A 15,639-nucleotide genomic window follows, 5' to 3' on the forward strand; every position below is an offset into this window, starting at 1 on the left:
GTGGGCTATTACTTTTATTATAATGTTACTGTACTGCTATCAGTAAGGTATTCAATTTAAATTGATTTTACTGAAATGGGAATAGATTTGCATATTTTTTCCCCTGGTGATTAATGGGAGGTTTACAAAAGGACCGATGATTATAGTCAACCGAGTACCAAATCTACAAATAGTTTGAAATTAATAGACAATACCCTGGAATCTGAAGTTCAAAAATACTTCTCCAGATTAATATGTAAAGATTTGCTTTGAGTACTCAGATGTAAATTGTCACATGCCTACAATGCATGTAGGGACAGCCAAAGGATAAGGGAAAACTCTAGTAACCAAAATTTTCACCACTGTTTCCTAAAAAACTTGGGAAATTAAGAATTCACTCATTTGCAAACCATTTTTTAGCTGTAACAATAAGAAGCACAAAGAATGTCAATGAATCAAAAATCAAACAGGCCAAAAAAAAAATCAGAATGTTCACAGATACTCTTCAGAAATTAAACAAGCAGATGAGGGTTGAGAATACCCAAGAATTTCAGAGTAAGCCACAGCAGGTGGCCAAAAGCCAACCAAGCACAGGGACCAAAATGTTAGGCAAAACTGAAACAAAACACTGACATGTATATAAGCCTCTACATACATTATTTCACTGGAGTCTCATATCTACCTGGTAAAAAAAGATGTGCCATTTTGTAGATGGGGAGAGGCTGTTGAGAGGATGACTTGCCAAGGGTCACACACCTGTTAACATCACTTTCCTCAATCTACCCCAGAACATAATCTCAACGATGCCATGTTTCTTCAATTAAGGAAAAGTAGACAGTCAACAGGTCTTAAAGAGAGCTAGGAATTAGATGCAGAGATCAAGGCAAAGCACACACAGAATAGGCACTTGCCCCAAGCCCTTGGTTATGCTGGGAGCTCCTGGCCCAATCGGCTATTCCTTAAAGGCTTCTTTGCTAAGGAGACACCCCGTCTTGGGACTTGGCTTATGTGGGGTCTTCAAAGGAGGCAGGAAAGACCTGCAGCTCTGTAGGATTCTGGAGGTGGAAATTAGGGTCAGATATGAAGCCCAATCAATATTCTAAGCCCCTAAGACATCAAGGGAGCCAGACACGTGACAGAGAAAAATCTATTTATGGAGAACTGATATTTCATCAGCCTATATCTCCACTTCTAAACAATTATTGTTTACTCTGACTAGCCAAAAAGAAAAGCAGTTCCCATTTTGAATGCCTATGATCAGTAAATTACAGTTTCCTAAAAAGGCTGCAAATTATAATGAGCTATTCCTTTTAATTCTTCCTGTTTTTGCTATTACCTTAAGAAAACAAAGTCTGAAGCTAACTGTCAATTAGGATTTTCCCTTCAAATAACAAATTAATTTTCCCCAATTAACAAAAATGACAAATTTTTAATAGAATATTTTATTTCAAATGAGTTAACTTTCTGAAAAAAGTAAAAATCATAAGGTTACTTCCCTGAGCATAAAGTACTAATTTCACAAAAAGCCAAACATATTTATAAAAAGTTAAAACAATTAAGAGGTACATAATTCTCTGCATTGCCTATTTCCTATTACAAATTCATTCTTAAATCTCATGTCTTTTGGTACTTTTGTTATTTGTAATGCTATTTAAATTTACCACATCTGGTGCTAATCAATCAGTCTGATTTGTCTTTATCAAATTCCAGTGCAATTTTTAAGGCAGTGCTATTGAGGCCAACAGACTGCATGTTACATATGATGGTAACAATCACTCCTCTTGGGGGAATGGCCATCCTGTTATCTGAAGTTTCTACCTCCAAATCTTCAGGAAGAATTAGCAGGACACTACTAGCACCCACTGCCCCTCCAGTGTGAGAAGCATAATGTCTCTGTTGCCGGCAGGAGCCATATTTCTGCTTCTTTTCCACCACACCCCAGGCCATTGCATATTTTCCTTCTCTGTCCCAAGACATCTCTGTGTTTGGCACGGGAGTCCAAATCATGACCATGGTTTCTGGCTTGAGGTACCCTGGCAAAAGCTTCTCATTTAAGTTTTTAATCATTCCAATTTGGTAACCATAGAGCATTGCATTCCCAAATTTAAGAAGATCACCAACTGTAGAAAGAAATCCACCGCCGGCCCATTTATAAGAGTTGTCCACATAAGGGGTATTGACAAGACGTCCCTTTTTATTATAAACATAAAACCTAAATGAAATGAAATAAGAATGGTTACTAGTCACTATTAAGAATTCAATAATCTACTTTTGACTGTCCACGTTAAGCTAAATGGGAAAAGATGTACATAGAACTGATTACATTTCAATTCTGTGAGCCAAGAACTAAACCGAATTTTTCCAGTATGATTCAGCGCCAATGCAGTATAAATGACTGGGAAAAGGCAATGATCTAGTTATCTTGTTAATGAAAGCCAGTCTGTTAAAAAAAAAAAAATTAAAACCCTTAACTTCCATCTCAAAATCAATACTGTGTATGTTCCAAGGTAGAAGAGTGGGAAGCATGAGGCAATAGGAGTTAAGTGATTTGCCCAGGGTCACCCAGCTAGGAAGTGTCTGAGGTCACATTTGAACCCAGGACCTCCCATCTCTAGGCATATATATATATATACATATATGTGTGTATACACATACACACACATATACACACATAAATTGTTTTTATATATAATATTATATTACATATAATCATGTATTATATATCCCAAATTATAAAGAATTATAAAGAAAAAGTTCCCAAGATTAAAGTGTGTATAAGTACAAAATGTAATTATCTGTTCTGAGAAACACTAATGGGATTATAGAAAGTCAGAAAAATAATGCAGCAGAGAGTGTAATTCAGCTCAAGAAAAATGCTTTTCATAAAAGATCTTGTTGGAATAAAAATTAGTTTCAAAGTGCAAAGAACAAAATTGGATAATTAAAGTACATACTGAAATAGGTAAAGGGTGCTAGACCTTCTTTTAGGGAATTAATGATTTAATAATTAGGTAATTATAAACAATTAGCAGAATTTTAATTGAATAGTTTCCATATAAAGTTATTTTATAATTGCCTGAAATGTTATTACATTTGATTCTACATATTTCCTTTGATATACAATTTGCTTAGCAAATTTCTATACTACCAAGATAATTCTATACTTCTATACTACAAAGATAATTTTAGTATGGATTAGCAAATGATTCAGATTTCTGAGGTTTTATATTATCACAAGTAATGGTCCTAAGTATTAAAACTCAAAATGTATGCAGAAATAGCCCTCGTAACCAGGCTACTTATCACCTGTTAGGCACTGACAACACTAGCTTTCTTTTTAGTATCTCCTTTTACTACCTTTCCTTCACTAGTATGAATCACTACAGTTATGAAAGTGGCATAGAATACAATTAAAGATTGGTAGGCTCTGGTGAAGTTAAATTATCATATATTTCCTAGATTGGTTCTAAGGTAATAACAATGCTAGAATTATGTATCATACTACTGGCTCATATTTACATCATAATTTAAGGTTTAATTTTCTTCACAATAACCTGGTACTATATCTTCTATTTCTGTAATTACATATATGAGACTAATCAGCAACAAATTCAAATTATTTTTTTTAAGTTGCCTGTTCTAACAATCTAGTTCTTTTCTCTCCCAGATTAGAGAAGTTAAACTCAAAGGGAACAAATGGACCTTTTGTTCCTATATATAGTATATGTCAATAGATGTCAATCCATCATTGAACATTTGTTAAATGCTTGCTATGTATCAGGAACCTTGTTATGTGCTGGGAATGTAAGTATAAAGAATGAAGTAATCCCTACTCTCTTGGGGCTTTCCATTCTAAAAAGGGCTACAGCTTCATTTTTAAGTGAATATACAGAATATAAAGAAAATAAATACAAAGTAGTTAAAAATGTAAGATTGTTTGGGAGGGGCAGCACTAGAAGTTGGAGGAAGAGAAAGAAATGGAAAGGTCTTCATGAAGAAAGTGGTGCTTGAGCCATTTTTTAAAACTCTTAGCTTCATCTAAGAATAAATATAAGTAGAGGTCCCAAGACAGAAAGGCAATAAGGGCTAGGCAATTGGGGTTAAGTGACTTGCCCAGGGTCAAATAGCTAAGAAGTGTCTGAGGCCAGATTTGAACCCAGGTTCTCAGAACTCCAGGGCTAGCACTCTATCTGCTGAGCCACCATGCTGCCCCTTAAGCCATATTTTAAAGGAACAGAGAAGCTTTTAAGTGGAAGTTAGGAGGGAGTGCATTCTAGGACTGAGAGATGTAAGATGTAGTGTTGTGTGTGCAGAACAGCAGTTTGCTTTGATGAGGGAGGGGAAGAAATGCACAATGAGGATGAAAGAGGCTGGGGCCAGGTTGTGCCCAGCTTTAAAAGAAACAGAGAAGCTTATATTTTAACTGAAAGACAATAGGGAGCCACTGAAGTTCATTGATGGGGGAGTGATAAGGTCACATTTTCTCAAAAAGAATCACTTTGGTAGCAATGGGTAAGAAGTCTAGTTGAGAGATGATGAGGATCTTAACAAGGGTAGTAAAGATAAGAGATATTGGGAAGGTAAAAATGGCAAGATTTGGCAAATGACTGGATTTGTGGAGTGACAGAATAAAGAGACCAGAGTAATGCCAAGATTACGAACCTGAGTGACTTGAGAAATAGTGGAATCTTCAATGTAAACAGAGAACTTTAGAAGGGAGGTAGGTGTGGAGGAATAATAATGATTTCTACAACTAACATTCTCATTTTTTCCTATAAAATATTTATTAAATCAATTTTTATTGATACCTCTGGTTTTACATTGTCCTTATCTCCTTTGTATCCCCTCCTCCTCTTCAGCAGCCATCCCTTATAACAAATAATTCTTCTTTAAAGAAAGGAAATCTTTTTGATGTACTGATCAGTTTTGCTCATCCCATTCCTCTTCCAATTTTTATTATCTTTTTTAAAAATGCTGTTATTTGGGATAGCTCTCTGGGAGGGGAAGGAGAGATACTGGGAGAAATTTAAATCATGTGAAAAACAAGAGATAGCAATATAAATTTATTTTGTAAAAGGGGAAAAGCAAAAAATATACCATAAAAATCTGATGTTATATGCAATGTTCCATACTGATGGAGCTCTGATAAAAGAAATAAGGAAATGTATTCTTGTATCTCACTGGGTACTAAAGTTGTTCTTTGTAATTTCACAGAATCTAGAGAATCCTTGACATCAGATGAAAAAAAAATTACTCCTCAGACATATTTATATGCCCATAAAACTGTCAACTTTTCCTCATACTTTCCTGAGTAATACTGAATCTGAGGTCTGAAGAAAAGCAAACTTTAACAGTTATAAAATGTATAGTGCTATGGTTTAAAATTCTTTCCTCATTTCCAATTTTATTTCTTCTAGACCAGTGATTCCTAAAGTGGGCGCCACTGCCCCCTGGTGGGTGCTGCAGCAATCCAGGGGAGCAGTGATGGCCACAGGTGCATTTATCTTTCCTATTAATTGCTATTAAAAATTTTTTTTAAATAATTTCTAGGGGTGCTAAGTAATATTTTTTATGGAAAGGGGGCAGCAGGCCAAAAAAGTTTGGGAACCATTGTTCTAGAGCCAAGAAGCTTTCAGGTTCAAGGCTGGATTGCAATATACACTTTTAAATCTTCAAAAATGAGCAAGAATGAGGTTTTAATTCTGTGTAATATGCAAATCAACTACAAAGGACCTAATGAAAGAAGATGCTATCTACCTCCAAAAAAATGCGTGATGATAAACAGAAAGTATGTATTGTATGGTTTTATTTGTGTACATGTGTAAGTGAAATAGTGACCTCTAGTGTGGGATGGGGAAGGAGGAGACTTTGGAAGTTAAGATGTAACCAAAAAACTGAATTAAATTAATTTTAAAAAAAGAATGAGATTTTATACCATTAACAAAAGCAAAGAAAACTATTAGGTATTGCAAAATAATGAGGTTTCAGTAGTAATAGGAAAGATTCAAAAATTTTGGTGACAATTTTGGAAAAAGAGTATCTTTGAAAATACTTTTGCATGATAGCCACTTTTTGGACATTTGACAAATAAAAGTAAGCTTTTGTCTTATTTGCCTTGCTAAATATATAACTATACTTAGGCATATATAAAATGGATGAATGAAAAAATACATCTAACCTAAAACCTCATTTCAGGTTTCAAGACTCTTTCCTGGTAGTTCTCTCACAAATGAGCCAACTAATAAAAATGACTGATTTTAATTGCATTTTTTTTCTCTTACCTCTAAAACGTAAAAGAAAAAAGGAAAATCTGTCACTATCAAATGTAAATTATGTTAATTCAATAAATCTGTTAAGTTGACAAATTTTAAAGTTTGAAGATAGTCAAGATCCAAGATCCAAGGGAGATACTTACTTAACCTGATCCTAGCCTATCTTTTAAGTCTCACTATATATTATTACGCCTCCTATCTAGTAAAATTGAAGACTTTATATCATCATAGTATCCAACACTCTCCAACGCCAAGCCCTTTGGTTGTCCTGTTGTTTAGTTATGTCCCACTCTGTGAGCCTGTGGACCACAGTACACCAGGACTTTCTAATCTCATATTTGTTGTTGCTTCCATGACACAATCCATCCATCTCATCCTCTATCATTTGACCATTTCTCTTTTGACCTTCAATCTTTCTCAGCATCAGTCTTTCCCAGTGAGTACTGTCTTCTCATTATTTGGCCAAAGTATTAAAGCTTCAGTTTCAGTATTTGTCCTTCCAATGAATAGTTAAAATTTTTAAAATATTTATTTGATCTCCTTGCTGTCCAAGGAACTCTCAAAAGTCTCCTCCAACAATAATTCAAAAGCATCAATTCTATGGTGCTCAGCTTTTTATTTATAGCCTAGGTCGTCATAGCCAATACATTACAACTGGGAAAACCAAAGCTTTAACTATACATGTCTTTTGTCAGTAAGGAAAGGTCTGTGTTTTCTAATATGTTGTCCTAATTTGCCATAGCTTTCCTTCCAAGGAGTGTCTTTTAATTTTGTGGCTGCAGTCACCATCTGCTGTGATCTTTGAGCCCCAAAATATAAAATTTAACACTGTTCCATTTCTTCTCCCTCTATTGCCAGGAAGTAATAGAACCAGATACCATGATCTTGATTTAAAAAAAAAAGGTTTTTTTTTTTTAAAAACCCTTACCTTCCATCTTGGAGTCAATATTGTGTATTGGCTCCAAGGCAGAAGAGTGGTAAGGGTAGGCAATGGGGGTCAAGTGACTTGCCCAGGGTCACACGGCTGGGAAGTGTCTGAGGACAGATTTGAACCTAGGACCTCCCGTCTCTAGGTCTGGCTCTCAATCCACTGAGCTACCCAGCTGCCCCTGATTTTTTTTTTTAACTGTTAAGCTTCAAGCTAGTTTTTATATTGACTTCTTTAACCTTCATCTAGCATCTTCTTCTTCACTTTCTGCCATCAGAGTAGTATTGCCTTCATATCTCAGATTGTTGATATTTTCACCAGCAACCTTAATTCAGGCTTTTGATTTGATCAGCCTCGCATTTTGCGTGATGTACTCTGCTTATAAGTTAAAAACATACAATCTTGCCACACTCCTCTCCCAATATGGACCAATCAGTTGTTCCATATCCAGTTTTAACTGTTGCTTCTTGACCTGCATGAATTCCTTAGGTGACAAATAAGATGATCTGGTATTCCCACTTCTTTGAGAACTTACCATAATTTGTTGTGATCTACATACGCAAAGGCTTGTATAATCAATGAAACAAAAGTAGATGTTTTCTTGGCACTCTCTTGTTTTCTCCATAATCCAGCAAATGTTGGTAATTTGGTCCTTACTTCCTCTGGCTATTCAAAAACCATTCAGCACCTCTTGTTAATTCTGTTTCCATGGTGTTGAAGCCTACTTTGTGAAATCTTAAGCATAACCTTGTGGTGTGTGAAAGTGCAAAGATGTCTGACAATTTGAAAGTTCTTTTGGCATTGCCTGCGTCTTTTGGATTTGGACATCAACCGACTTTTTCCAATCCAGGGTCACTGTTGAGCTTTTCAAATTTGCTGGCTTGATTGTAACACTTTAACTGCATCATCCTGATGATTTTAAATAGTTCAGCTGGAATTCCCTTACTTCCATTAGCTTTAATGCTAGCAATGTTTCTTACCAGCCATTTGACTTCATTCTTCAGTGTCTGGCTCTAGATCAGTAACCACACCATCATGGTTATCAGTGATAGTAAGATTTTCTTGTATAGTTCTGTACATTCTTGATCTTAATCTTTTCTTCTTCTGAAGTCTCTACCATTTTGATCTTTTATCACAGTTGTTCTAAATGCCTGGAATGTACTCCTTCTTTAACTTCACCTTACAGAATCCCTCTCTTTCTTTAAGATATGGCTCAAGCACTACTTTTTGAATGAAGATATTTCATGAGTCAAACTTTTAATACTCTTCTTCCCAAAATACTTTGCATTTTGTACTCATGTATATACAGGCATCCCTTCCTCATCACAGGAGTCTGAGGCACACAGTAGCCCTATGATCTAGAAAAATCCATGTAAACATTTTTGACCCTCCTTTTCTACCAAAGAAGAAGTCTTAATTTTCTTCTTTTTCTTTTATGAGGTGTTCACAGTACTTTACTGTAAAATCTGGGTTAAATATTTGGGCATAAGCTATACATGTTAAGTTTCTAAACTTCTTCTGTGTCATCTGCTGGCCTTTACATGTAATGTGCAGCTTCCACAAAACTCCTCCAAATTTTCCCACTTAAATGAATGATAAACATATTCCTTAAGAATAAAAAACCCTTGTAAGCTGATCAATACCAAATTAAATGTGAAGATTTTACAAAAAACACTGGTAAGTTCTTGCTTCAGGCAATTCATCTATAATTTTCTTTCAAATAAGCCTTCAGATAATTTCAATTCAAATTACAGTTAAATTGAAAACCTGTAAAAGTGAGGAATAAAATATCCTAAATTTAAAGCCTCAAAGCCCAAAATACTTTATAAGCAGGTCTTATCTACTTCATTTGGAGATGGAAGTATGGAAATGTCTACTTGTGGGTCAAGGGGTTATGACTCAATTCACAAACTAGATAAACATTAAGACACCAGAGAACCATACAACACAAACATAAAGTATTCATTTACCTTGCTCTATTGTAAATCATTGGTTCATTTTCTTCTTGCACAGTTGTCACCATGTCCAAGTCATGGAATATTTTCTGCATGTAGTCCAAAAACTTCTGTCCTGAAGCTCTTTCTATGACAGCTGCCAGTAGACTATATCCAAAAGTTGAGTACAAAAACTGACTACCTTGAGGCATGAGTGCAAGAGAAAAACCTCATTATTTAAAATTATGTAACCATTGTTATGACATACAGGGACTCCACAAAAGATGTGCTGAGAAAACTGACCCATTTATTGAAACCCAGAACATCTTATTCTGACATTTTAAGAAAGGTAATGAACATACTTTAGTAGTCTTGCAAACTGTCTTTCTTTTTTTTAAAAAACCCTTACCTTCTGCTTTAGAATCAATACTAAATATCAGTTCTAGGGCAGAAGAGTGGTAAGGGCTGAGCAACTGGGGTTAAGTGACTTGTCCAGTGTCACCCAGCTAGGAAGTATCAGAGGTCAGATTTGAATGTGGGTCCTCCTGGCTCCAAGTCTGACTCTCTATCCATTGAACCAACTCACTGCCCCTAAATTGGCTTTCAAAAGTCATCAGTTCTAAAAAAATTGGTACAGTTCCACTTAGGTTAACCAATAACTATAAGCAAAAGGAAGATTGTATTTCATTTCTTTTTTGTTTGGGTAAGTCACTGGCTGACTTCTTTTAAATCCTTGGTATGTGGAACAATAATTTTCAAGGTTAATACACAATAAGCACAAAAATAGTCTTTTCTAACAATCTAATGGTATTCATCATACTGACAATGCAAAAATGAAATACTATCAAAACACATTAGAATTTTATGCAATCATATATTTTATCAAGAGAACATATAATTTGGTTTGCAGAAATTACTAATAGATTTGTTTACAAAAGGCATTATACATAGAAACAGTTGCCTATAATTTAGTCTATATCTATTAAACCTCTTAAATTATTTTATTTTGAAAACTAGTTATTTGCCAAATTCTTACACATGAAAGACATAGTAAATCATATCAATAAGGGAATAAGACTATATGGTATTCTTAAATTGGGCTAACTGTAAATGACTGCTACTAAATGCCATTCTTTGTAAGCCTTTAACACTAATGGGCATGGTTACATTTGCAAAAGGACACATACAATCTTCACTTAAATCTATTGCACTGAAGACAGTATCATTTATATCCCAAATCTAATACTGAAATAATGACTATGTTAAGAAACAGAATCTGTACTCACCTGGTTTAAAAAACAGAGGATCATTTTTAAATAATCTTAGAGACTCTATTGAATTTTCAAATTTTTCTTTCAAATATAATTCATCTTGTTCAAAATCATTCTTCTTCTTGCCAGGTTTGGAATTTCGGCCTTTGCCCTCACTATCTTGCTCTATCTTAACTTTGGCAATGTCATTCTTTTCATTACTTTTGCCTCCTATTTCTTTCAAGTCTTTGTCTTGGTTAAATTCCATTGTCTCTTTCATCATCTTCAAAGCTTTATAAGCCTTCTCTTCTTTCACTTTTTTCATATCCTTTTCATAGTGGCGAATTCCACTTAAATGAGAAATCAATAATCTTGTAGTGACAGAAACCTAATTTTTAAAACATATAAATTCAAATAATATATTAAGTAATAAAGTAGAAATATGATAAACTCTAAGGGTCATTTTTTTGAACATATAGAGAAAGTATAATGTAATAATCATATTTTTCAATTCTGGAACATGGTAAGAAAAACTATTTTCTTTACAATTTTCAAGACCCCAAACTAAAAGGAAAGCCTACCATTAGTATTTAATGCAAAAGAAAAAAGTAAGCTATAAGATATTCTACCACACCTAGATATAATCCCCCCCCCAAAATTTGACATGTCTGCGATGAAATGTGAATTTTACTACCTTTTCACCTTCATATTCTTTCTCTGGAAATTCAGGAACATATTTCTGTACTGGAATATCAAGATCCAATCTGCCCTCTTCCCATAATTTGGCAATGGCCACCATGGTAAGACTTTTGCTGATGCTAGCAATTCTCATAACTGTTTCTGGTTTACATGGAACTCTGTTTTCTACATCAGCATAACCCAAACCTTTAACAGAAAAAAAGCAATTATTAATAAATTTAAGCTTTTTGCACATTTTAGAACAGTGTCAAACACTCTCTCTTGTGAGCCCAGTCAAATTAAAATGTAATTGGGAAAATTAACAAAATAATTAAAATTGCAATAGTACTTAATATTATAATCTGTTTTCTAAGTCAAAATGCATTCTTAGGGATCCTGGTGAAAGTTTAGTGCCAAGTTTGACATCAGTGTTCCAGAAGAACTAAGATATTTACATTTAGCATGTAGCAGAAAATACATTTGAAAGGAATCTTAAATTGCTTATTTCAGCTCTTCAACATTAACCAATAGGAAAAGGAAAAGGACTCAAAATTCCTTTATGAAACCAATACAAATGCAACCTTGGGCTTAAACCAGAATTAGGCCTTACTACTATACTTTACCATACAATTCTTTTTATCATAATAATTTGCTTAAATCTGAGAATTAAGCAAAGAATTTTAAGGGATTTATATGAAATATCCTTATCTAAAAAAAAGCTGGTTGTCTTACATTTTAAAATAAATTCCTCTGTACTATTTATAGTAAATAAAATGTCTTCAGGAGATGCTACTTACTCCTACTTTCACATCAAGAGGACATCAGAAGATCTCTCTAATAGTGATTCAGTAGAAGTAAACATCAAACTATTTCTTGAAGATATAATTCAGTTTACTATTTCATACAGATACAAACAATAACGAAAAAACTCCACTTAGCCAGAAGTCACTGCAACAATGAGAACCCCTGCTCAGTAAGTTAGGGTAAATTAATGCCCTTTATCAAATTTAAGGAGTTAGTTCACATCTTCTAGAAAGCATGAGATAGAAATGCAAAAGTTGCCTTGATAATATTGATAATTTTTAAAAACTTGGATGTGGCATGTACTACTAAAAACTTAGGCCACCAAAACTGAGGGTACTTATCCTGAAGAAAAGAATAGGGGACATAACTGTTTTCAAGGATTTGAAGGGCTGTTATAGTAGAAGTGATTGGATTTGTTTCACTTAGCCCCAGAATTTAGAGCAATAGGTATACATTCCAAAGACAAACATTTAGACTTGATATAAGGAAATATTTTCCTAAAATTAGGTCTATCCAAAATGAGCTGCTTAAGGTTTTGTGGATTCCCCCTTTTTTGATTTCAAGCAAAGGCTAGATGACCCCTTGTTAGCATATTTTACAGGGAATTTATTTTATTATTTACGTAGGGGTTGAACTAAAAGGCCTCAGAATTTCCTTCCCAAACCTGTAACAGGTGTTGTAGATGCTAAACTTTTACATTATTTTATTAAGGATGTGAAATAACAATCTCTACTGTCATAAAGTAAAATACAAGTGAAAAAATTACTATGCACATTAAATATTTATAAGTAAATATTATGAAAACATTATTTGAATGATGATTTTCTCCTGTTAAATGCCTAAAATTCCATTCTCCCATTCGCTTTTACCCAAAATCTCTATTTCTGAACAAAGTATATATAATCATATAAGATAAATATTTTATGGATAAAAATTTTAACTAGACATGATTCAATAAAATGTTTTACTAAATAAACACCTAAGTCAGAGGCTCCACTGTCACCCTTATCAGAAACATAAAACTGTGGGTATATTTAACAAACTAGATTTCTTTGTTGTTATTCCCTATTTTTTCACTCTACACAAGATGATTCTGACAATGGGCATCACAACTCAAACTACAACACAAGTATAGGATGACGTCTGACAACTCAAATGAGTGATGTTAAAAGGCAGATGTTACTGCTCGCTTCCAGTCAAGGACTTCCAGGAAAAATGACTTTTGAAGGCTAGTGAAAACTTGAAAGCCTCAATTAAGTGAGCAAGGAAGAAATGAATAGTCATGAAACAGTGTTTATAAAGAGATTAATGGGGCATGTGGTTTATAGTGCTTCATTCCAAATGATTTCTAGTTCTTTTGTAATCAGCTTTCATTTCTGTTTGATGGATAAGGGCATAAATTTCTTTCTTTTTTTTTTTTTAAAATACTTACTCTGTCTTATAATCAATACTGTGCATTGGTTCTAAGACAGAAAAATGGTAAGGGCTAGGCAATGGGAGTTAAGTGACTTGGCCAGGGTCACACAGCTAGGAAGTGTCTGAGGCCAGATTTGAACCTAGGTTCTCTAGGTCTGGCTCTCAATCCACTCTGCCACTCAGCTGAAGGGCATACATTTCTAAAATCTCTCATATTAAAAATACTCACCTCATCAAATTCAATTTATAATATACCTCTCAAGATTGCCTAAGAAATAAAGTAATAATACTGTCCATCTTGTCCTAGTAACAAAGCTTGGGGAAAAAAATTACCTCCAAACCTCTTTTTTGTCACTATCACATTTTAAATTTTGCCTTTACTAAAAACAACCCAATCCTGTATTATATTAGAACCAGTCAATTCTGCTTTCCATATAATTGCGAACCTTTCATTTTCTTAAAAGATGAATAACTCCTTGTTTTCAAATGGATTTATTTCTAGTAACAGTATTTCATTTGCAAAACTGACATTAAAAAAAAAAGTGATGTATTTTCCTAAGCCCACCTTCTGACCAGACTTCTTTTCCATCTACAGAAACTCCAACTACTATGCCTGGCGCTCCCACCTCATCCTGCGTGTGGAGGGGAAAACAAACAAACAAACAGAAAAACAGACAACTCAATCAACAGCTTGATCACTTGGCAAATTATCCAAAATTTGGATTGGGAGCTCACCAGGTAGGGAATTGGTCCCTCATAAATCTAACTGACATTAACTGCTGGTGAATCGAGGTCTAAAGTGCTTAACCATAAGTAAGGTAGTTGGTGGTGCACAAAAAATAGAGGAAGGAAGGAGAGAAGGGAAAAAGAGGAAGGAAGGAAGAGGGAGGGAGGGATGAAAAAAAGGAAAAGGGGAAAGAGGGGGAGGGAATAAGGAAGGAAGGAGAAGGAAAAAAGGAAAAGAGGAAGGGAGGGAGGAAGGATAGAAGATTGTTGACCACTAATCGGGTATCTACTACAACGGATTTGTTTGGGTCTTAATGCACGGGTAGAACTACGAGGTCTCAGAAGTTCCTTCCAAACCTGGGACAGTAAGTTGCAAAACTTTCTGGGTGTGGTTAATTTAAATCAGAGAGGCAGAAAGCCTGAAGGGTAATGCCGGAGGGCATTTCTGTCCGGGCAGGCAGAGTGGGCAGGTCTGGGCCTCAGCTCCCGTTTGGGAAACCACCTGAGAAGAAATACGGCCGCGACTGTAGTGAATCACTAAGTCAGGGCGGCATCCAGAAAACGCGCCCACGAACTGTCCCATTTCTTGCATATGAAGACAAATTGGGGGTGCAACTCGCAGAGGGAAGTAGTCCCCGGCGCTGCCACTTCCTTCTCCCTCAGTCAAGTCATTTTGCCCCTCCGAGCCTCAGTTTCCTCATTTGTAAAAGGATGGAGTTGCATTAGATGAGCTCTAGGGTCCTTTCGAGAGGAAGTGGTGGGGAGGGGGCAATCCAAGAGCGCCCAGTTCTGAGGGAAGAGTTTGGGGGTGCCAGGCTAAGGGTCCCCTCACCCCACTCGCCTGAGTGGCCCCGCCCCGGTTCGAACCTTGATCCGGTGCAGCAGGTCCCGGCTGCTCTCGATGGCTCGGGCGTAGCGCTCGGACGCTGGGGGGTGCGGCGGTGCGGGAGGCTGTCGGGGTAGCTGGACCAGGGCCGGGGTCAGAAGCTCGCCCGGAGCCAATTCGTCCGGCCGCGGTGCCCCAGAGCTCGACGAAGGACTCGCGCCCCTCAGCTCGCTCACTAGCTTCGCCCCGAGCGCCAGCCCCAAGCCCAGCCCCAGCCCGCCGACCCAGCCATGCCCCAGCGGCCACTTGGCCTGCTGGTGCGACCGGCGCCGCTGACCGCCATAGCTCTCCCCGGGGATCGCCCGCCGTATCGCCGCACCCAGGAGCCGGTACATGTTTGCGGCTCAGGCCCGGGCTTCGAAGACTGACGGGCGCGTGCCCGTAGGCGCATGCAAGGGATGGAGGAAGGAAACGATTGCGCGTGCACTCCCCCCGCGCGCACCCCAGCTCGCGTCCAGCCCCAAGCAAAAGACGCGGAACGTCTGAGCGCCGAACACATCGAACCTTAATCTCTCACTCACTTCGCCTTTTATCCTTTCTTGTTATTTCTGTTTTTCTTCTTCTCTTTCTTCTCTGTGGCCCCTTCCTAATTCCTCCTTTCTGCCCCACCCCAACCTTTTGCACCTTTGTTTTCTCCCCTCCTGTCTCCTTTTCTTTTAATTCCCTTCGTCTTTCTTCAGTTGCCCTCTCCTTTTCCCTCTTATTTTTTCCCATTGCCATTTCCCACCACTTTCCCTCTCCTTTATTTTCCAACCTTATTCACATT

At 36.5% G+C, this 15,639-nt stretch overlaps 1 protein-coding gene across 1 annotated transcript; it reads right to left on the reverse strand.

The window, feature by feature from the left end:
* Positions 1-1,405: 1,405 nt before the first annotated feature.
* On the reverse strand, positions 1,406-15,208 carry LACTB (lactamase beta). The gene is made up of 6 exons (XM_044662435.1): positions 14,855-15,208; positions 13,827-13,893; positions 11,058-11,248; positions 10,400-10,751; positions 9,150-9,315; positions 1,406-2,191 (listed from the first exon to the last, which is right to left on the reverse strand). Exons 1-6 carry the CDS (start codon positions 15,206-15,208, stop codon positions 1,660-1,662), a joined length of 1,662 nt encoding a protein of 553 aa, XP_044518370.1. The 3' UTR covers positions 1,406-1,659.
* Positions 15,209-15,639: the final 431 nt, after the last annotated feature.

Source organism: Gracilinanus agilis, chromosome 2 (genome assembly GCF_016433145.1).
Source record: "Gracilinanus agilis isolate LMUSP501 chromosome 2, AgileGrace, whole genome shotgun sequence".
NCBI classification, from domain to species: Eukaryota; Metazoa; Chordata; class Mammalia; order Didelphimorphia; family Didelphidae; genus Gracilinanus; species Gracilinanus agilis.